Source organism: Boleophthalmus pectinirostris, unplaced genomic scaffold (assembly GCF_026225935.1).
Source record: "Boleophthalmus pectinirostris isolate CB_2022bp ecotype Guang Dong unplaced genomic scaffold, ASM2622593v1 HiC_scaffold_10, whole genome shotgun sequence".
In the NCBI taxonomy this organism is placed as follows: Eukaryota; Metazoa; Chordata; class Actinopteri; order Gobiiformes; family Gobiidae; genus Boleophthalmus; species Boleophthalmus pectinirostris.
In genome coordinates this window covers 33,601,913-33,624,964 of record NW_026570971.1, presented here as the reverse complement: position 1 = coordinate 33,624,964, position 23,052 = coordinate 33,601,913, and the positions used below count along the sequence as shown (strand labels likewise).

General features: G+C 40.4%; 1 protein-coding gene and 1 pseudogene across 1 annotated transcript in view; one reads left to right on the top strand and one right to left on the bottom strand.

Annotated features, from left to right (window-relative positions):
• Nucleotides 1–1,542: 1,542 nt before the first annotated feature.
• The window catches only part of LOC110153407 (nesprin-2-like), a 46,643-nt gene continuing 25,133 nt past the window's right edge, over nucleotides 1,543–23,052 (top strand). Inside the window, exons 1-10 of the mRNA XM_055155515.1 lie at nucleotides 1,543–1,682; nucleotides 11,828–12,292; nucleotides 13,727–13,830; nucleotides 15,953–16,058; nucleotides 16,273–16,407; nucleotides 18,769–18,915; nucleotides 19,620–19,814; nucleotides 20,957–21,058; nucleotides 21,149–21,247; nucleotides 22,539–22,745. Of these exons, the coding sequence (XP_055011490.1) occupies nucleotides 1,647–1,682; nucleotides 11,828–12,292; nucleotides 13,727–13,830; nucleotides 15,953–16,058; nucleotides 16,273–16,407; nucleotides 18,769–18,915; nucleotides 19,620–19,814; nucleotides 20,957–21,058; nucleotides 21,149–21,247; nucleotides 22,539–22,745 (1,596 nt within the window). The 5' untranslated portion in view covers nucleotides 1,543–1,646. The remainder of the gene's footprint in view (nucleotides 1,683–11,827; nucleotides 12,293–13,726; nucleotides 13,831–15,952; nucleotides 16,059–16,272; nucleotides 16,408–18,768; nucleotides 18,916–19,619; nucleotides 19,815–20,956; nucleotides 21,059–21,148; nucleotides 21,248–22,538; nucleotides 22,746–23,052) is intronic.
• LOC129411473 (5S ribosomal RNA) lies at nucleotides 11,145–11,261 on the bottom strand (annotated as a pseudogene).

The window sequence follows — 23,052 nt, the reverse complement described above, 5'->3', positions numbered from 1 at the left end:
GGCAACAGCCTTTTTGTAAATTAATAGAAAAGTTAAACTAACAAGTTTTTGAAGACTTCACTGCACTTTTGCTTTTAAAATGTGCTGCAAATAAAGTCAAATTGGACGGGTCATAAATTGGACTCATAATCTCTACAGACCTGATCTAGTAACAATAAAAATAATCTGTTAATCATTTTCTGGACCATCCCTAAAGCACACGCCAGAGGACAAAAACAGAGGCATTATTCACACTCAATGGCCTTGATCCAATACAACGTTTGACTTTTGTCTGGATAAAAATGTATTAATAAATCTTTGTGTGCAGAGGAAATGGTCAGATGACTAATTAAAAAGATAGTTGCCAGCAGCTAATATCTCTGTCAGATAAACACACACGTCACACGTCACTGGTCATGACTCACTCTTCATAAAACCATTTTCAGATCTACAACAGGAACTTGAGAAGCTCCGGCGTCTGTGCCCTGATGCTCCCACACTGACCTGTTCACTTTAGCATGTGTGTGTCTGTTGACATGAGGAAACATCAGACAGATGTTCAAATCCAATATCATGTCAGAGCATGTGACGTGTTCTCTGCAAACTCAAGTTAAACGAACTTCAGCTGATTTGCATCAGTGGCTCCAGTGAAAGATCTGCCCACGACACACTACGAACCAAAACAACATGAACACACCTCCAGTCCAAGCCTCAGCTCATCCACACACTCTGTGTGCACATGGACATAACTAACCCGCTAGCTGCTGCGATCCAAACAGGAAGTGAGCATGGCTGCGCTTCCAGCTCCATCGACTCTGGCTCCAGTTGACTTTACATTGTAAAACTGTTTCCTCTCTCTGTTGCTGCAGTGAGCCTCGTCATTTTGGTCTTAAAATGTTCATATTATCACATTCTACAGAATTCTGGGGGTTTGTATTTCACTATTTTGCCCGTAAATAAATTCCTTTTTCTTAATGTGGATCTCTGCTCCAAATTTGCTCCTATAACTGCAGCCTCGATGAGCTTCATTTGACTGGAGCTGAACACTGTGTGATGTCACACTTGTTTCTACAGTCTGTGGTCAGACTGGAGAAGCTCAGCAGGTCTGGGCTCTGCTCAGGAGTCAGGAGATGATTCCTGAACATGTGAATATGTCACGTGTGGACAGCAGAGGTGAAAAACTGTTGTTGTGTTCTTATGCAAAACACTTCAGCCACACTTTATGAAAGTACGGTGATGGAGCAGATTGGAGACCTCACTTCTGTCAGTTTGTCCCAGGGCAGCTCTGGCTACAATATTATCTGTATAATCGAGTGTAGAGTGAATTAATGCAAATTTAAACATCAGTTTACACATTTGAATGGTTCTCTTCTCTCCAGGCCCCAGACGATCCTCGCTCTGACCAGCCCTCTCCCTCTCTCCCTCTGCCCTCCTCCTCTCCTCCTCCCCTCTCCCTCTCTCCTCTCCCTCTCCTCTCTCCCTCCTCCTCTCCTCTCCTCTCCTCCTCTCCCTCACTCCTTCTCCCCTCTCCCTCTGTCCCTCTGCCCTCTCCTCCTCCTCCCTCGGACCCTGCTCTTCATGTCATCCTGGAGCGAGTGTCTGAGCTGGAGCGCTGGCTGCACACGGCTCACTGCAGCCTGGGGACCGCCGGGGCTGATGGGAAAAACATGGAGGCTCTGGAGAAGCACCTGCTCACCTGTCAGGTAAGCCCCGCCCAGTACACCTGTCAGCACCTGTCTCTCTGACCTGCATGGTACAGGTCTGTAGTCTTAACTGGCCAGTCCGGGATTTAACCTAAAACAGACAAGTTCAAACATTTGTCTCATGAATATTCAGTTTTCTTAACTCAGGCTTGTCACCAGTGATCTCCTGATACTGTGTCTTTGGGCAGGACACTTATTGTCTGATATAAGACCAATGTGTATCATAAATGCAGAACAAAGTGAAGCTGTCTTTCTCCAGAGTCATCTGTGTGCAGTCTGAATAGATTTCTACTCATGAATCTGGGACGACTCTCACTGAAAACTATTAAACCAATGATCACAGTGTCCAAACAAAAACTTCATGTTGACAGTTTGACAAGCAGAAATCAAGATTTTGTCAGACGCACTTGAGAGAGAAAAGCACAGGCGTCTTTCCCTCCACCTTTCCCTCTGCATGTTTCAAAAAAAGTCTGTATTTCCAATAAAATAGGCTGAAGTAAGTTTTGGTTTGTTCAGTGCTGAGTTCTGCACAACCCACAATACTGCTCTGTGATTGGTCAGTCTGAAGATCTATCACAAGTAAACAAGCTGGACTTGAACATGTCAGATTCTCAAGAGTTTGTGAACTCACAAAATTCGACAGAAATGATCTTATTGACAAGGTTACAACAAAGTATATTATTTCCAGACCTGTACTTGACTCTATGACAGCTGTAAAAACTATTAAATAAAGAATAGATCTGCAGAAATGCCAGTCAGAATCAGTCAGCCTCAACAATGCCCTTAACTTGTGATGTGAAAAGATTCCTAGACAAAAGAGTGATGTAAAAGCTCTTCATGTTAATTATTCTTAATGAGGCTCTGAACACAGTGTTTAAATCCTGACCTCAAACATGAGGTTGGACAGGTTACAGCTCCTCCCACTGTCTACACCACCACTGCTCTAATAATAACACCACAATACTGCACCGGCAGGACCTGGTCTGTGGCACTAAACAATGACTCACCTCCCACACTGCATGGGCGACAGTCCCATAATGCACCTGTGCAGAGGGGACAGTCCCATAATGCACCTGTGCAGAGGGGACAGTCCCATAATGCACCTGTGCAGAGGGGACAGTCCCATAATGCACCTGTGCAGAGGAAGAGGACATTATGTAAATCAGGGAGAGCAGGGACAGGGAGTGTTTTGTGTGTAAACACCAGGTCCACTATAAGGTCAATAGTTTGTTAACATACTTTTAATATTAATGGGTCATAGTGAAAATACTATAATATTTCATTTTTGACAAGGTTCAGTTTTTATAAATATTTAGATACTTTCAATGGCTATGTTCAGACTGCAGCCTGAAGTGACCCAAATCAGATTTTTTTTCACCCTTATGCTCCTGTATCTGATCTTTCAATGACACAGATCTGATTTTTTCCAATGTGACCCAGGACACTTGGATATGTGCTCCTACAACCGATACATATCTGATCTTTTGACATGCGACCTCAGTCTGAAGTCTTCAGTCAGTGAGTGGTCGAAATGAGTTTCTTCCGCAGGGTGGCTGGGTGCTCCCGTAGAGATAGGGTGAGGAGCTCGGAGTAGAGCCAATGCGCCTCCACGTCGAGAGGAGTCAGTTAAGGTGGTTTGGGTATCTGTTCCGGATGCCTCCAGGACGCCTCCCTCGGGAGGTGTTCCGGGCATGTCCCACCGGAGGAGGCCCCGGGGAAGACCCAGGACACGCTGGAGGGACTATGTCTCTGGGCTGGCCTGGGAACGCCTTGGGGTCCCCCCGGAGGAGCTGGAGGACGTGTCGGGGGGTGAAGGAAGTCTGGGAGTCCCTGCTTAGACTGCTGCCCCTGCGACCCGGCTCCAGATAAGCGGAAGAAAATGGATGGATGGACTTCAGTCTGAACGGTCAGGTGACATTCATCCCACCTACACGTCAGGCTCAGAGTCTCGTCAATGGAGGGAAAGTGAAGTTAGAGAGTTTATTAATATGTGAGGGGATCGCTGTGTTCAGGACAAATTGGAGAGGTCTTATCAGAACCGCTACAGGCGCCTTGACTCAAATGTCAACGAATAATAAAGAGCCTGCCAGTCAAATACAAGGAGGCTAAAGACTCAAACAAACGAAGTGGCAGTGGACGTGTAACATGTCCATTTTACCAACAACTGGACCAGATTTTGGGAGACAAGCTCAGCGTTTGGGTGACTTCCATAAACACAGAGACGCTCGCTGTGTGTGACATCATCATGTCCTCCAGTGCACATGCATGACACTTTTGGGGCGTTTAATGTTCACACTGGAGATCACATACAAGTCACATTTAATTGGAAATGTGAACGAGCTCGCAAAAAAATCGGATTTCACAAAAAAATCTGAATTGAGCATTCAGCCCTGGAGTCTGAATGTAGTCAAAATGTGTGCTTTTGCTAAGAGCCTCTTGCCTGAACTTCAGCATGACGTGTAGGGTTTGTCTGTATCAACAAGAAGAAAAAAGGGAGGAAAAAAATATCACAGTGGACTGACAAACATTGTGGATTTCTGCAGAATCAATGAGAGAAGTGCTAAAAATTCTCCAACCAATGAGCTCCTTTGTTTCACGTGTGTACGTGAAATAAACACATTTAATTTAATGAGAAATCAGTCTGGATGTGCCAGTCCACAGACCGTGACTTGTATTTGGTCACAATAAAAGCAGAAGTAGACTAAAGACAAGTCCAAACCAGACACTGAAGAGCTTTTGTCCTGCGTTTGTGCTGTTCTCTGATCTCATGTTTTCACTGCTTCACTGTGTTTTTTTATCCTTCATATTTTCTTTCCTCTCTTTTGACCTTTTTTCATTTTCTCATAGTAGATTCTCATTTTTCATCTTTTGTTTTCGGTGGTAAACAGTCCATAGTCTCAGGATGTGGGCAGTGTGGACATGTCTCTTCTTGTTCGAGTCATATATATTTTTGTGTAATATTTAAGGTGTGGAACAGTGACTTAGATTTGTTGTTTTTGCTTTACGCTGGCTGTAGGTCTGAGCACAAACAAACGCTGAAGCAACATCAAACCTCCAGAAGAAACCATGTTCACTGACTAAAACTAGTATCAAAACTAGAGACTATCAATACTATAAAGTCCCACAGAGAGGACAGAGATGAAGCTTTAGAACGATGTTGAGCCGTATGAGAACAAGTAGAAGAGCACTTTGGCTACGTTCAGACTGCAGGGTTTAATGCCCAATTCAGATTTTTTTAAATTTAAATCTGATGTTTTTGCGAGATTGTTCACATTTCCAGTTAAATGCGACTTGTATGTGATCTTCAGTGTGAACATTAAATGGGCCAAAAGTGTCCCGCATGTGCACTGGAGACACGATGACGTCAACCGCAGCGAGCGTCTCTGTGTTTATGGAAGTTGTCCAAACATGGACGCAGCATCGAGCACCTAGAGATTTTAAAGTTCCTCTCGTACCGGAGCCAGAACATGAACAACTTACTTGTTTTAAGGAGGAGATTGAGAAGGAGAAGGATGAGGTTTTTGGCCGTGGTGTTTTGTGGGACAGTCCACTGAAAGGAACGTGTGGATGTGGAGATGGAGCCAAGAGTGGTGGGAGAGTGATGCGCTTCACTTCAGTGACATGGAGTTAATTAACAATTTTTGTATGATGAGAAGAATGTTTGTGTACATTTGTGGCTTGTTGATAACGTGTAGGTGGATGAATGCGTCTTGGCCATTCAGACTGAAGTCACATGTCAAAAGATCTGAGGCTGAGCGGGAACGAGGTGAAATAGGAGTTGTATACTGTATTTTCTGCTCTATAGGCGCTCTGGATTATAAGGCGCACTGTCATTAGATGGTCTATATTTGAACTTTTTTCACAAATAAACCACGTGGGACTTTAAATGAAACCCAACAGTGTGATGGGTGAGTGGTTTTGTTTGTTTGTTCGTTCACGGTGACTCTGGGCTTTGTTCAGTTGTGGCGTGTAGGGAGGGTGTGTCTGGGACCAACGGATTGTCGGCGTGTTCGCAGTGACTCAGTTGTTCAGTTGTGTCTAGAAGTGGCACATTGCACTCACTTTTTTGGTTCGTTCCTCCGTTCTGTTCCTCGTCGGCGTGGAGTGATGAGTGTGTCTGTGGGTGTGTTTCACTGTGTGGTCGCTGTCTGCTAGGTGTGTGTTTGCATGTTCTGTGGGTGGTGCGGCTTTGTAGTTTACTGAAGTCGTGCTGGGACACCTGAGGGGATTCGTGTATGGGGCGCTCTGGATTGTGTGGTCATTTTTTGAGCCTTAAGAGTGCTCCCAATAGTGCAGAAAATACAGTAGTTATAGTTGTTTTAATCTAACTTAATTTAATTTGTTTTGATTTATGTTTATTTCAAATGAAGTTTTAGAAAGGATTGTGCTCTGTGGAAAACCAAATATCTTGCATTAAACCAAATCTCTGAAACACAATGACAATAACTTTACCTTGGTGACGTCACATGCAGGTGGTGTTACTTGGAATGATTTAATCTTTTTTGAACTCATTAGGCTTGTCAAAAATATCTAAAATACTGAAACTAGTATCAAAACTAGACATTTTACTCTGGAAAAGACATAAAAGAGGTTACAAGTAAAGTTAACAAAGAGCTTTAAAAAAAAGTAAAATACTGGTTTGATTTAAATGGATTGATTCTCAATGTTAAAAAAACAAAAACAAATTTCATTTTATTTAATGATAAAAAGAAAAAAGACAACATAACATTAGAAAGAGATGGATACAGATTCAAAGAGTAAATGAAACCACATTTTTAGGAGTTATGATTGATGAAGGTCTAAACTGGAGTTTGTCTCATATAAAAAGGCAAAAGGCAAAATTTCCAAAGCCATTGCTGTTCTGCATAAAGTTAAATTCTCATTAAATAGTGCAGCATTATATAATTCTATAATTGCACCAGACCTGATGTACTGTGTAGAAATTTGGGGGTCAACATGTAAAACTTACCTACAACCTTTATTTATTTTACAAGAAAGGGCCCTGAGAATGATCACCAACAGTCACTGTAGAGAGACATTCAGCCCAATATTTGTTCAACTTAAAATGTTGAAAATGCAGGATATTGTTGACTTAAATCTCCTCAAAATCATGTATAAAGCAAAGTGCAGTGTGTTACCTGTAAATATTCAAAGACTGTTTGAGATGAGAACAAACCACTACAATTTAAAAGAAACCTACATGTTTAAAAAACCCAGATTCAAACTTTCATTCTACTTTCTACATTTATATTGAGTTTATGTGTGTGTGGGGGGGAAATAGGGGCATGCATATTGTGATTTATGTGGACAAAAAAGCACTGAATAAATTGCATTGAATAAAAAAATAAATAAAAAAACAGATTCAGAACCAAGATTATGGAACGAAGCATCGCATAGTCTCGACAAAGAAATAAAAGAATCAAGTACAATGATGGCATTTAAAAAACACATAAAATCTAATGCAATGTGTATGTATGAAAAAGAAAACTAAGTTGTCTTGAAAAGGGAAAAAGGGGCAGAGAACATAAGACGATTCTTCTTTCTGCTCCTTTTCATTAATTTCTTGTCTGTTTGATGTTGTGACACTGTTGATGTCGTTTTATACTTTATGAATGAAATAAATAAACAAATAAATACAAATAAATAATTATTAATTTGAGCAGGTATCAATACTAACAAAAGAAATGAACCTTTCTAGAATGATCATGAGCTGTATCAGAACAAGTACAAGAGCACATAGACTAACACACACCCATGGACACTACCTGCACCACTGAAGGATTATACACATATAAGACCACACGCAGTGTTGGGAAGGTGACTTTTAAAATGTATTCCCCTACAGATTACAGATTACATACCCCAAAATGTAGTTTGTAACGTAATCTATTAAATTACTTAAAGTGAGTAAAGTAATCTGAATACTTTGGATTACTTGATTTGCTGTAGAGAAGCAAAGACGAGGAAATTGTAACATAAGATGTTTTATCTGCTAAAAGAAAATAAAAAGCCCAGACTTTACTGAACCAAATTAAAAATATTATTGATAGAAGAAGAGAAGACATGTCCACACAGCAGGATTTAGTCCTGGTTTAGACCTGGTTTAGACCTGGTTTAGTCCTGGCTATAGTCCTGGTTATAGTCCTGGTTTAGTCCTAGTTTAGTCCCAGTTTAGACCTGGTTTTAGTCCTGCTTTAGTCCTAGTTTAGACCTGGTTTAGACATGGATTAGACCTGGTTTTAGACCTGGTTTTAGACCTGGTTTAGTCCTAGTTTAGTCCTAGTTTAGTCCCAGTTTAGACCTGGTTTTAGTCCTGCTTTAGTCCTAGTTTAGACCTGGTTTAGACATGGATTAGACCTGGTTTTAGACCTGGTTTTAGTCCTGCTTTAGTCTTAGTTTAGACCTGGTTTAGACCTGGTTTAGACCTGGTTTAGACCTGGTTTAGACCTGGTTTAGACCTGGTTTAGTCCTGGTTTAGACCTGGTTTAGACCTGGTTTAGACCTGGTTTAGATCTGGTTTAGTGTCCAGCAATGAATGGAATTACCGGGGGAAAAAAAAAAAAAAAGGGATATAGCCCGAAATGTGAAAACAGGAAAATACCGCAGTGTAATCCATTTATTTCAACAAAGTAACTGTAATCCATTTACCACTCATTGAAACAGTAACTGTAACTGAATACAGTTACTCATAATTTGTACTCTGATTACGTAACTCCGGTACATGTAATCTGTTACTCCTCAACACTGACCACATGGGAATAGAAAAGAAAGTACACGGTTTTAATGTTTAATTTTTTTAACTCAGTATTGAAAATCGTGTCTATTCCTTAGTATCGAAATGGTGTTTGAAATTTTCATATCATGTCAACACTAACTCCTTCTTGTTAAAGTTTACTGAGACTGTAAATGTTTGTATTTTTGTATTTGAATGTGAAACAAATGAAGTGACGTGGCTGAAACGGGACACTCTCACTATCCTCTACTGTCCTTCACAATAAAACACCTGACACCTGGATGATTTACTATCAGACTCTTATTTTGAAAAGGTCTGAGTTTTGGTTGGAGTTTGTTCTCATAGTAACCTGCTCCTGGCCGTGAAACATGAGCTCATATTAAAGATTCAGAGTATTTCGTGGACAAGGAGTGAAGCATTGTGGGTAAACAAACACCTCCAATGGGACGTGACCCACATCTGCCCGTCACATCTCCAGGCTTTTGTTCAGGCCAGAGGAACATGTATTCATCATTTTAGACAATAGACTTCATTCAACCTTTAATATTCTACCCAGCTGACTTTGCAGAGGCTTCAAAGGTGCTGTACCTGTTTTTTTATTATTATAATTATTTGTTTTTTTACAATTTAAAAAACTTGAAAAACAGAAGTAGGTCATTGTAAACAGTTGTGTGGTGGTGGTGAAGTTATTTCTCACTGACCTTGTGTATTCAGAGCATCCTAAATATTCAATCATTTTATTAGAGCTTTTTACAACTTTCACTAGTGGAAACCAGTGTGACGTTTTGCCATCATGTTAAAGCTAAAAACAACTGGCATGCTAATGTGTACCTCCTGATTATTGGACAGTAAAGCCCTTTATAATTATCTCAAAAGCTGCCAATACAGTGCAGGTGTACTGTCTGTAAAAGTCTAAATCTGTCTGTAAATTTGGCTCAAATAATCAAAATGGTCCTCAAGGTGTGTGTAAAATCCCTCAGTCGTCCTGGTGCATGGCAAAAGGAGAAATTCAATTTGTGGAGTAGAAAAAAGGCAGAGTTTTGACTACTTAGGCTACATTCAGACTGCAGCCTGAAGTGACCCAAATTAGATTTTTTGGCTTCTATGTGACCTGTATCCGATCTTTTAATGACAGTCTGAATGACACAGATCAGATTTTTTCAATTGTGACCCAGGACACTTGGATATGTGCTCCTGAAACTGATACATATCTGATCTTTTGACATGCGTCTTCAGTGTGAACGGTCAAAGTGCATTCGTCCGACCTACACGTTATCAACAAGCCACAAACGTCACTATTCTGCGCTGAAGTAGGTGAAAATTGTTAATGAACTCTGTGTCACTGAAGTGAAGCACATCACCACTCACCACTCTTGGCTCCGTCTCCACATCCACACGTTCCTTTGCTGTCCCACAAAACACCACGACCAAAAACCTCGTCCTTCTCCTTCTCAATCTCCTCCTTAAAACAAGTAAGTTGTTCATGTTGTGGCTCCGGTACGAGAGGAACTTTAAAATCTCCAGGTGCTCGATGCTGCGTCCATGTTTGGACAACTTCTGTAAACACAGAGACGCTCGCTGTGGTTGACGTCGTCGTGTCTCCAGTGTCACATGTGGGACACTTTAGGGCCGTTTACTGTTCACACTGGAGTCACATACAAGTCACATTTAATTGGAAATGTGAACGACCTCACAAAAACATCGGATTTCACAAAAAAATCGGAATTGAGTGTTAAGCCCTGCAGACTGAACGTAGCCTTAGTCTTCACCAGGGCTGATTGAGTGAGCAGCAGGTGTGATCATTTATAGGGGTCATGACCCCAGACACATGATACTTAACAAACAAACAAAATATCATCATCATTACATGTCGAACCCAAGTATATTGACAACATACCATTCATAACACAACAGATAAACAACACTGTTCTGTATAAGTTAGAGTATAGTAAACATTACATATATCCCTTAGATTACACAGCACACTTCAAAAAATGTTTTCAATCAATTATCAAGAAGAAGAAAGAGAAATTCTATTTGTCAGCTGGACAAAAGTTTATTTGCATTCGAAAACGTTTCTCAGTTCATCCAAGCTGCTTCTTCAGTTGTGGTCAGACACTGGTGGACACTTCCTTATAACTGCATGAAGAGAGGAGTTAACTACACTGAAACTTCTCTGAAACTAACACCCTACTTATTTACTGTTTCAGTTAGTTAGGCCTATTGATCTTGCACTGAGTGTGGGGTCTTATTAACAGAATCATTTAAGCCCATAATGGAGCTTTCACACCTCTGGGCCTGACCTGACTATGTCTATTGTTTTCTTAGCTTGTTCTGGTTGAGGTTTAAGGATGTAAGGAGTTGTAAAATGGAGATAGATGATGCCTGAGGCCTCCATGTCTGGTCAAAGATGGATTCTCTTTCCTAACAACAATAGCCTCTTTAACTCTCCTCTCAAACCAATTCTTTTCTCTGACTCAGACATTGATTGATTGATTGCATTTATATAGCGCCTTTCAAGATCCCCAAAGCGCTTTACAGTTCATTATTCAGTCACTCCACACACTACTACTGTAGCCACAGCTGCCCTGGGGCAGACTGACAGAAGCGAGGCAGCCAATCTGCGCCATTGGCCCCTCCAACCCCCACCATCACTCACACACACACCACTTTCATACTAGGCAATGTGGGTGAAGTGTATTGCCTAAGGACACAACGACAGTGGCGCCCCACTGTGGCACCTGGAATTCCTAGTGATCTCCCATCCAAGTACTACCCAGGCCCAGCCTGCTGAGCTTCTGAGATCTGACGGGATCAGACTTTGACAAGGTGGTATGGCCACCATGACATGAACCTCACTGTCCTCAAAGAAGTGGCCCAAAGACTTTTAAGCAGAGATTTACAGCTTTTAGGTGGAGAGGTGTGGAAGACTGAGGTTCTTTTAGGTGGAGATGCACAGCAGACTGAGGTCCTGTGTTGCTCTCTCGTCTTTGTTGGTTCATTCTCTTGTGAAGTGTCTGTTTAGTTTCTCCAGTGTCGTGCTCACTGCAGTCTTCACTACACTGAATGGAGTAGACCACATTGCTCTGTTTGTGGCTCGGTGGTTTGTCCTTTGGGTGGAACAACTACATGTGCAAAAAAATCAGATGCAGGCCCTTTAACCTAATGTTTTAAATGGCTCTGTGTCATTTTGTAGGTGTTGTTTTGCCTAGAATGTTCCACAAAATAGTCACTCAGCAATCTCTATGGAGACAGGAAGGTGCCCCGTTTACTTTTGTGTGAGGCAAATTTGAGCACATTTCCAGGATTTATACATTACTGTTTCATTATTATTGTCATGGCGATAGTCAAAAGAAAAACTCAACTGAAAGAAATAAAACTATTTTCTTGTGTTTATATTTTGTCGTTATAGGAAATGCTGTTGGAGATCGAGCAGAAGGTTGGCCTCCTGTCCCCAGTCAACTCTGAACCCGGGTCAAAACTGCCCCTGCTGGACAACGGGTCAAATGCACCAACCTTTCCCCATCAAGAAGACAATGGTTTAACCCGATCCTATCAAGAAAACGGGTCAGCATCAGAGCGTGACCCCTCCCAGGATCATGGTTCAGTCCTGAGTCCGGCGCTCCCCTCTCCTCAGAACGGTTCGGTCCAGGCTCACCATGACGCCGCTGAGGTCCTGCTCCGGAGACTGGACCTTCTCAAGTCCAGTCTGGTCACGTTCCAAAGGCTTCTCCAGGAGCGTCAGGAAGACCACAGTCCCACACAGAGAGCAGAGCGCCCCCTACAGAGGAAACTCCGGCGCAGCAGCAGCGTCCAGGAAATCCTCTCCTCCCCAAGAAACAGACTTCTGAGACAGAGCAGCCTGCAGCAGCAGAAGGTACCAACTCCAAGTGATTTACTCTAAGACACAATCCTGTTTGGTACTGCAAGTTATATTAAAGCTACACTAAAGGTGCATTGTGTAACTTTTCAGGTGGAGGCTCCATCATGTACTTGTTTTTATGGAGATGTTGTTGCTCTGGAATGCATGACATTTAATAGCTCTGTCTTAAATTTATTCAATTATAGGTGGTTTTAGAGTTCAAAAATGCTCTCCACTTTATTCTGCATTATTTTTCTAGCACATTTCATAAACAAATTTGCTGCACAAATACATACTAATAACAACAATAATACAATGATAAAATAAATGCTCAGATTTAAACATACTAATCTTAAAACAATAAAACCAGTTAAATAAAATAAGAGCAAAACCATAGAATAGCAATAAATAATATATATGAAACCAATAAAATAAATGAAAAATAAATAAAATACACAGAGGAGCAAACAACTCACACTGTGTTAAAGCCAGAGAATAAAAGAGGGTCTTAAGACGAGACTTGAAACTCTCCACAGTGGAGCTGTTGGGATGTGGGAGGGGCACAAGGTCACAGCGAAAGTCCTGTCCTCCTGGTTTTAAGTCTGGTTTAGGCCCCATGCGCCGGAGCTGGACCTTGGACCTCAAAGCGCACAGGGGAGTAAATCTGGATGAGGTCCCAGACGTATTATCGGGCCAGTCCATTCAAAGCTTTAAAACCAAACAATAAAATCTTGAAATGAGTTCTAATATTAACAGGAAGTCAGTGCAAATCACAGGGATTGGGGAAACGTGCTCTCTTCTGTTGGTTCCTGTTAAAAGTCGTGCTGCAGAGTTTTGGACTAACTGTAGTAGATAAAGTACACATCGTGAGATGCCAGAATAAAAAGCGTTACAGTAGTCCAAGTAGGATGAAATAAAATTGTGCACAATTTGTTCAAAAAGTTTAAAAGATAAAAAAGATTTAACTTTGGATAAAAGCAGCAAATGATAAAAACATGATTTTAAAATAACTTTGATTTGTTTGTCAAATTTAAAATCACTGTCTAAGGTGACGCCAAGGTTGGTGATGTAGAAAAACAGACATTCTGACAGTGAGTGAGGTCGCCTCTCCACAGATCTGACCTGTAATGTGATCTGGTTTGGCCTCAATGAAGATAGAAAGGTTTAATGCCGTACTGTGAAACATTCCAGACAAAGAAATAACATCTCCATGAAGAAAAGCATTTGATGGACCCTCTGCCAGAAAAGTGATACAATGCACCTTAAATATTAACTTCAAAGATGCTTAATATATCTTGACTTTTGTACCATTTAACACTAAAAATAGTCCAAAGTCTGAGAGAGGATTGGCTGAAGACTCCATTAAAAAGACTCGAGTTGATCAGTGAGGATTAAACAGGACTGAATCTCTGTCAATTACACAGCTTTTTCTCTTTTCCTTGTGTTCAGGAGTTGGAGCAGGAGCTGGAGGAGCAGAGAGGACTGACCCAGGCTCTGTCCAGACACAGCAGCAGAACCAGACTCCAGGAGCCCCAGGAGCACGAGGAGAACAGGTACAAGATGAAATTCCCAGATTATTTTCCCAGATTATTCCTCAAAAACTAATAACATGTAAATCAAATGTTCCAGACCTTTACTTTACCTTTACAGTTACTCTTACTTGACCAGTAGTTTCCCCAAATACTTTTTACTTTTACTCAAGTAACTTCTTGAACCACTACTTTGTACTTCTACTTGAGTAATATTATGAAGTAATGGTACTTCACTAATCTCTGACAAATAATAAGTACAGATTTTTTGCTTCCAGTTTGAACAAATTTAGGATTTTTTTACTAGTCTTGTCATTAAAGGTGCAGGTAGGTATGTAACTTTTTGTTTGGGGGTCCGTCACCTGCTTGCACTGTTGGAAAGGTGACTTTTAAACTGTATTCCCCTACAGATTACAGATTACATATCCCAAAATGTAGTTTGTAACATAATCCATTAAATTAAATAATAAATTAAAGTGAGTAACGTAATCTGAATACTTTGGATTACTTGATATTGTCATGTTTTTTTAAAACGACATGAATGTAACATCCACATCCTGAACATTCTTGTTTGTTCTCTTCAAATTGTCTGTTGAGCCCAAGTCTCCATGAATAAACAACTGTTTGCTGTAGAGAAGCAAAGATGAGGAAATCTGAACATGAGATGTTTTGTCTGTTAAAAGACAATAAAAAGCCCAGACTTTACTGAACCATATTGAAAAAATATGATTGATAGAGAAATGCTTTCTATATGAGATCACTGGTTTTAGTCCTGGTTTTAGTCCTGGTTTAGTCCTGGTTTAGTCCTGGACTGGTTTAGTCCTGGTTTTAGTCTTGGTGTTAGTTCTGGTTTAGAGGCTCACAGGAGGAAGTGCGGTTTATGCAGCGAGAAAACACGATCCACACGCGGCGCACGGGAGGACAGCAGTGTCCACGCAGTAACTACGGAGACGTGGTCCGCGCGTTCTCAGGTTAATGACGATGATGAAGGTGTGTGTGTGTGTGTGTGTGTGTGTGTGTGTTTGTGTGTGTGTGTGTGTGTGTGTGTGTGTGTGTGTGTGTGTGTGTGTGTGTGTGTGTGTGTGTGTGTGTGTGTGTGTGTGTGTGTGTGTGTGTGTGTGTGTGTGTGTGTGTGTGTGTGTGTGTGTGTGTTTGTGTATAGGACAGTAGTGCAGTTATTATGAGCCTATACAGTTTGTTTTCATCAGTGCCAGTAGCTCCGGTTTGACATTCAAGTTGGAGGTGATTTTGTATTTGTTATTTTCTTTTATATTTCACGTCGGTAGAAGAATTTCCAAGACACAAATGTGTTTTTCCCTGTGCACTGCTGCTCTGTTCTACTGGCTCTTCCACCTCGTCCATTGTGCGACTGACGCCGCCAACGTTAACATGACGTTTCCATCGCTCTTACTGTCGCGTTCTGTTTGGTTTCCGGCAATGAGTGGATTTACCAAAATAAAATAAAATAAATAAATGGGATGTAGCACAAAATGTGAAAACAGGAAAATACCACCTTGTAATCCACTTATTTCATCAAAGTAACTGTAATCCAATTACCACTCATTGAAACAGTAAGTGTAACCGAATACAGTTACTCAAAATTTGTACTCTGATCACATAACGCCAGTACATGTAATCTGTTACTCCTCAACACTGCCTGCTTGTTTCTATGGAGATGTCATTGTTCTGCCTGGAATGTTCCACAGTGTGACATTAAACAGCTCTACCTTACATTTATTCAATTACAGGAGGTTTTAGTGCAAAAATACCTCGAAAACCAGACATTCTGACTGTGAGCACTGAGCAGGGTCGCCTCTCCACAGATCTGACCTTTAACTTGAACTTGGTCTGGTTTGGTCTCCATGAAGATTGCAAGGTTTAATGCCATACTGTGAAACATTCCAGATTAAGAAATAACATCTCCACGGAGAAAAGCAACTGACAGATCTTCCACCAGAAATATTTACACAGTGCACCTATATGTAATCTCTTGGACCACTACTTTGTACTTCTACTTGAGTAAAGTTATTTTGAAGTTACGTTACTCTTGTTTTAGTCAATTTTTTTGTTGCTTTCTTACATGATAACAAAGTTGTTATAATGCGTCTTAAAACTGCTCTAACCACCGCCTTCCTCTCTCCTCCAGGGCCCATCCCGCTCTCTCCTCCCCAGACCCGGGCCTCCTAAAGTGGGATAGACTCCACGCCGCGCTGCATTCTCTGGAGCTCACCCTCCATCTGCCCCCCTCCCAGGTACCGCCGCCCCCTAGTGTTCAAGGACTTCATTATCACTCCACAAATACTAGAAACCCACACCAAAGTACAGTACTGCTTCCATTACCACCTCCTTTGAGCCGCACAGACCCAGTTTGTCATTGTGGAGATGGGTGTCCTGTGGAGCCTGATAAGTCCAGTGTAAAGGTGTATTTTTTGGGTGATTTTTTTGTGTTTTTCTCATCTTGTGAAGGTGGCAGACGCTTCCATAAGACACGGTGATGAAGCAGCGGGGAGTGTGATTGGAGAACAAGCCCAAAAAGAGCTCCAAAATCTGGTCCAACTCACGAGAGAGCTGGGGGAGAGGAGCGCGCTGGGGAGTGGCCAGGTGAGGGCGCTGGTGTAGTGTGGGTTTTGCAAAGGATGAAACACAATGTCATTTGAGTATGAATTACAAAAGTAGGTTTACCAAATCATTTTTGTATGAGTGTAACTGTGGTTTAATTCTTCATTCTTCATAAAAAAAAATCCACTGTAGTGATTGTTATAGTTTAAAGGCCCACTATGTAACCTTTCTGATGAGGTCTGCTACAGTATGGAATTCAATTAAACACACTTAAAGCATGCACTCTTTCTGTATTCTGATTGACTGACATTCTTGATAAAGCAATAATATTTCCATGGAGATAAGCAAGTGAAAACTTACACAGTGCACCTTTAATTAGTGGTCATCTTTTTTATAATTCAGACACAACTGTTGGTTTTAGCTACTGAAATACATAAAGCATTGGTTTTCAAATAGTCTACTACCACATAAAATGATGTTTTTAACGTTGCCTCATTATTAAGAATCCACTGTAACAAATGACACTAAAATGAAACGTGTAAGAGTACACCTCCTAGGACTCGAGCTCTTTCATGGCTTTATTGATTTTTCTTTGTTATTTGGGCTGATTGGAACCTGATGAGGGCAAAAACAAAGAATTATATTTTTACATGATGTAGTTTCTGAAAAAAAAAAATGTATGTTCATTTGTGATATATAAAACATTCATTTTATGTTTTAATAATTCTTATGGAACACAATAAAGTCACAACTGAATAATGATTTGAAAAAACTATGTATTAAGTGCCTCAACAACCCAGATTGTGTTGGACATAATTGTGTGGACACCAGGTCCTAGGAGGCGACTGGTGCACTGTGTAACATTTCTAGTGAAGAGTTCAACACCTGATGTCTCTGTGGAAATATTATTGCTTTGTTTAGAAAGTTCCACATCCATCCATTTTCTTCCACTTTTCCTGGGCCAGGTCGCGGGGCAGCAGTCTCAGCAGGGACTCCCACACTTCCTTCTACAGTAATAGAATAATCGAAGTACCGTATTTTCCGGGGAATTACCACGGTCTCAATCCAGAGCGCCCTATACATGAATCCACTCAGGTGTCCCAGCACGACTTCAGTAAACTACAAAGCCGCACCACCCGCAGAACACACAAACACACACCCACAGACACACTCATCACTCCACGCCGACGAGGAACGGAACAGAAGAACGAACTGAAAAAGCGAGTGCAATGTGCCACTTCTAGACACAACTGAACAACTGAGTCACTGTGAACACGCCGACAATCCGTTGGTCCCAGACACACCCTCCCTACACGCCACAACTGAACAAAGCCCAGAGTCACCGTGAACGCGCAGTGTGGTTTGTTTGTGAAAAAAGTTTGAAAATAGACCATTTAATGACAGTGCGTCTTATAATCCAGAGCACCTAATCATCCAGTAAAATACGGTAATGTTCCACAGTGCAGATTAAACCTGTCACAGATTACTAGCACTACACGACATTACAGTTCAGATCTGTGGAGAGTCGACCTCTATATGTAGATGGAATGACTGTATTTTTGAGCATTAGAAACACCTGCAATGAATAAATGCCAGATGGAAATGTTTAAAGTCATACCATGTAATGTTTTAGACCACAGGTGTCAAACATTTGGCCCGGGGGCCAGATCCGGCCCTCCAAGACCTTTAATCTGGCCCTCGGCTGATTTTCTACTAAAAATATTTTAATTTATATTTTTTATTAAAATATTGTTAATTTTCTCTGGTGTTTATCACAGCAGCGTCTCCAGCGTCTCTGTACGTGGCCCCTCCCACCAGAGCAGCACAAATGAAGACTTGTCTCTTTCCAAACGCTCTTAAAGGACGATCGTTTTGACTGTTGACCGTGACACCCTCATCAGAAAAATGTCCAACATGAGAAAAGTGGAGCAGAGTGCAGGATTTTACAACAAAAAATTTACTTATTCCTGTTTACAGACAAGTTCATGTTAAAATATTGTGTTGAAATTGCATTTTTCTTAAAGTTTCAGGTTGTTCATAATATTATAATATTTTGTAAAAGAAAGAGTTCATCAATTAAAAAAAGATTTCTGTAATAGATTTGTGTTTCTCTGCACAAATATTTGAACTTATTGTTATTTTTGGGGTTTATATGACATGAGTTTTCTGATTCGACCCCTTTACGGGATCAAAGTCGGTTGGATACGGCCCCCGGACCAAAATGAGTTTGACACCCCTGTTTTAGACAAAGAAATAACATCTCCATGGAGACAAGCAAGTAGCAGAAAAGTTGCGTTGTGCATCTTTAATGTAAAAAATACTCCAGCTGAAGTGTTCTTGTTCTAGACTTTATTGACGTGATGAGACTGTAACTGTAACTTCAGTTCTTCTCTCTTGTTTCAGGATGTGAGTCCTCAGTCTGTGGAGGAGGGTGCGTTTCATTTACTGAGCGGTGTGTCCCTGTCTCTGTCCACTCTGTCCAACCTGCTGCTGTCTCCTGTTGGTGTTTACACTGAAGAGGAGGGAAAACAAGAACTTCTTCAACTACAGGTGGGACTTTGAATAGACCAAACCTCAACAACTCTGTATTTATTTTTTTCTGAGGCCCAATAAAAGTAATATCATTCAACTTCTGTTGATAATTTCTGATCATAAGTTGTGCCAGCATTTGTTTCTTATGGATAAGGAAATATTATACAAAACTTATTTGAGTTTTCTACCATGTTGTAATGGTCCAATGATCAAAAACATGCCTGAACAGGTTTTAGGTGTCATTCATACATGTTTGATTAATTTAGCAATCTCTTTCAGGCCTTATTCAGACGCTTCTTAAGTTTAGTTGCAAAATCCTGTAGAAAGCTTCACCCACAACTCTATGTCACCACAATTCTCCATAAATATACAGAAACATGATACAAAACTGTGAGAACAACTTCACAAACTTGACATGATGTGCAGGAGTTTCACTACTCTGAAGGGGGAGTGATTTAGCATGGAGAGCAAAGGGAGGTGAGATGCAAAAACAAAACGGAAACTTATAAAACATGTTAATATTTAGTTTTTGGTGAATATAGCACAAGAATAAAAGGTAACATGGTGATCTAAACATGTGATGTAATAGTCGTTAATACACCACAGAAGTAAAATCTTCTCTTTAATTATGGACAATGTGAACCAGGTACATGTTTAGGCCCCTGACTTCACACAAAAGTTTGTATTTAGACATGTTGTGATAGTGTATGTTTTTCTTCCAGGGTGTGTCTTCAGAGCTGGATTCTCTGAGCAGAGCGCTGGAGTCCGAGGGGTCAAAGTTCACGTGTTCCCTGGGGTCACGCAGAGGTCACGAGTGTGTGCAGACGGTGGTGAGGATCCTCCCTGTGATTCAAACAGGTCTGACCCAGAGAGAGGGAGCAGTGAGGAAACTACAGGAGGAGACAACTACAGCCCAGGTGAGGGACAACACAAGAACTGAGCACAGATAACTTCCTCTGAAACTCAGTTTATTACTATTCAAAGTGATTCTATTCCTTATTACTGTAATTTACTAGTTAATCATTTACTGGCTTGTGACGGCACATCAAAAACGTAATTTAAAAAGAGTTTATGGAAATGTTAGATATTTGATGGTTATGTCATTCAGTTATTGGATGTTTCATTGTATTTTAATCCACGTTTGAATACAGTTTTGATTACAGTTTTTTTTTAAGTAATCCACTGCTACAATGTCAAATTTGATGCTGAAGGTTTTAATATATGTTTTTTTTCGGTTTCTTCGTGCACCTACTTTTTTTTTTTGGTACCCTCATTTATCGTTGTATGTTATATTTTCAAAATAAAATAAATAATACAGTTCAGGAACCAACCAAAAAGTCTTACCACTAATTAAACTTCCTGTTATTTAACCTTATTTGAAATAAACAGCAGCACATTCTTCTATGAATCACAGTTGTTTTGGTTCATAGTTTCAACAAATCTGTTTCAACTAATCTTTTTATCTTTTTTTTTTTTTTTTAACTTTGTTTTTATTAGGACATTTTAGTTATGTATTTCACATATTACATATTTACATACACAAATTATTAGTATTGTGAAACAAAATAAATCAAAAGATCGACCAAAAAAGGAAAAATAAAAAAAATAAATAGAAATAAAATACGAGGCCATCAAGCTAGTGACATCTGCAAATTTGTATAAAACATTTTTACATAAAGTTTTGTTTTGACTATAAGATTTCCACTTTTTCCAGTATAGTTCTGCTTTGTCTGAGGAGGGTCTTAAAGAAAATGTTATTCGTTCCATAATCTGAATTTCGTTGATTATATCAATCTTTTTATCTTTTTTAATGTTTTACATCACAGTTCAATGGATGAAACTAATTTTTGGCCTATAACTTAAACTTCTTCTTCTAAATTGTAGATTAGATTACTGTGTTACTAATAGTGTCATAATACAAATAAACTAACTGAAATAATGATAAAGACGCAAAAATCTAGATTTTCAGTTTAAACTTTTTTTTAAATATACATTTTAATTCAAGCTATCAATTCTGTATCCCAACACATTATGGCATGGTGTTGTCTGTGTCTAACAGAACCTTCTGAAAGAGTTGCATGCAGCCTTCACTTCTAACCAACTCACTGTTCACCAAATAACACACGGAGCAGAGCCGCCCAGCCTCACTCACACTGTGCAGGTACAGACTTGAGACATGTTCATTTCCTCATCAAAACCATCAGATCATTGACCCTGTTTCTTACACCTCCTTTTACCTCGTGTCTCTCAGGTCCAGTCTTCTCTGCAGCTCCAGTCTGAGGAGTTAAAGTCTCTGCTGCAGAACCAGACTCTGCCCCAGTCTGTGCTCCACCAGGCCTCACAGCTGCAGGTACCAGGACTTTATTTATTTATTTATTTATTTATTTATTTATTTATTTATGCTGTATTAGATCTTATTTTAAATAACCTATATTTACTCTGTTTTCAGATCTATGTTATAAATTTGTTTCTTCATCACAAACAGACCTGGAGTTGTGTTTTGTTTCATTCACACAAACCCTGAATATTTAGTTTTTCACTCAAACAGTAAACACTGTTCCACCTTGTGATGTCATGTATAATCACTGTTGGGCAAGTAACTTTAAAACTGTCATGAGTTATTTATGACGTGTTTCTGTCATTTCAAAGTCATTTGTTACATTACAATATTACTGCATTTAAAATGTAAGACATTACATTACTTTTGCATTAGTCACTTACTCTCTCCAAAATCACTGCTGAACGTCTGCGCCGTATATGGACTGAACCAGGATTAAACCAGGACTAAACCAAAACTAAACCAGGTCTAAATCAAAACTAAACTAGGTCTAAACTAGGATTAAACCAGGTCTAAACCAGGTCTAAACCAGGACCAAACCAGGTCTAAAACTAGGACTAAACCAGGACTAAACCAGGACCTAAAACCAGGTCTAAACCAGGACTAAACCAGGAAGAAACCAGGACTAATTTTGGACTAGAACTTGGAAGCTCCTTGTAGACAGGGTGTCTGTAAGGCGCGATCAGGTGTCACCTGCGTTTAGCTCTGTGGAGCGTGGAGTCCTGCGCTGGTCCTTTCGCCCGCGGTCACCTGACGGTCTACGCGGGCGCACCTCCGACGTTTCACTGCTGCTGATGTCATGGTGATTTTAGCGAATTTGCATGAAGAAAAACCCACCACTTCAATCCAGGTTAAAAAAGCTTTGTAACACGTGTTACTGACATTTGTACTGAGTAAAATATTACAATTTTTCCCCCTGTAATTCCTTACATTACTGCGTTACAGCAAAAAGCAACGGATTACAGTAATTAGTTACTTTTATAACGCGTTACTCTCAACACTGTGTATAATACAAGAAGTGCTCCACTGAGTTTTTAAATTCCATACATCTTCAGTAGAACCATTTGTACAATTTCAGTCCTGATAAAGAGCTTTGGAGATGTAGACAGACTAATAATAAAGAGTTACTCAAACATGTGTGAATGAAACACAACTCCAAGTCTGTTTTTGAGGAGGTAACAACTTTATAAGACGCCTTGAAGCTCACAAGAGTCAATTTTGTGTAATAAAGACCCATTAAAGAGACTAGCAGAGTGTTCTTGGCTCCGCTTTCACATTTTGCCTTGTGTTTTTGCGTGTTCAGGAGGAGCTGGACAGCGCGTTGCTCGGAGTCTCGTCTCGTTTCGTGGACTTGAAGAGCAGCTCAGATCTTCAGCAGATGTTTGACCATCTGCTCTTCAGCCTCAGAGAGCTCCTGTCTGCTGGATCTGAGAGAGTTCACCTCCTCCAGACCAGAAACATCTCACTGCAGAGCAAAGAACAGCTCCAGGAACACATCAAGAGCAATACGGTCAGTGAAAGAAGTTCTACAGACACGAGTAGACAGGTGCAGAGCCAGAGGAGAAGAGCCAGAGGAGCAGACAGGAGGGGGAGTGAATGTGTGGGTAGAATGATGTTTAGAACTTCCAGGAAAAGAGGAGGCCTAGAGGAAGACCAAAAAGAAGATTTATGGATACAGTGAAATAAAACCTGAAACTGGTGTGAAATCAGAAGATGCAGAGGAGTTCAAATAGAGCAGAAGATGCAGAGAATAAAGTCAGATGCAGCAGAGGAGCAGAGGAGGAGGTCAGATAGAGCAACTTGTTGTATTATCAGTG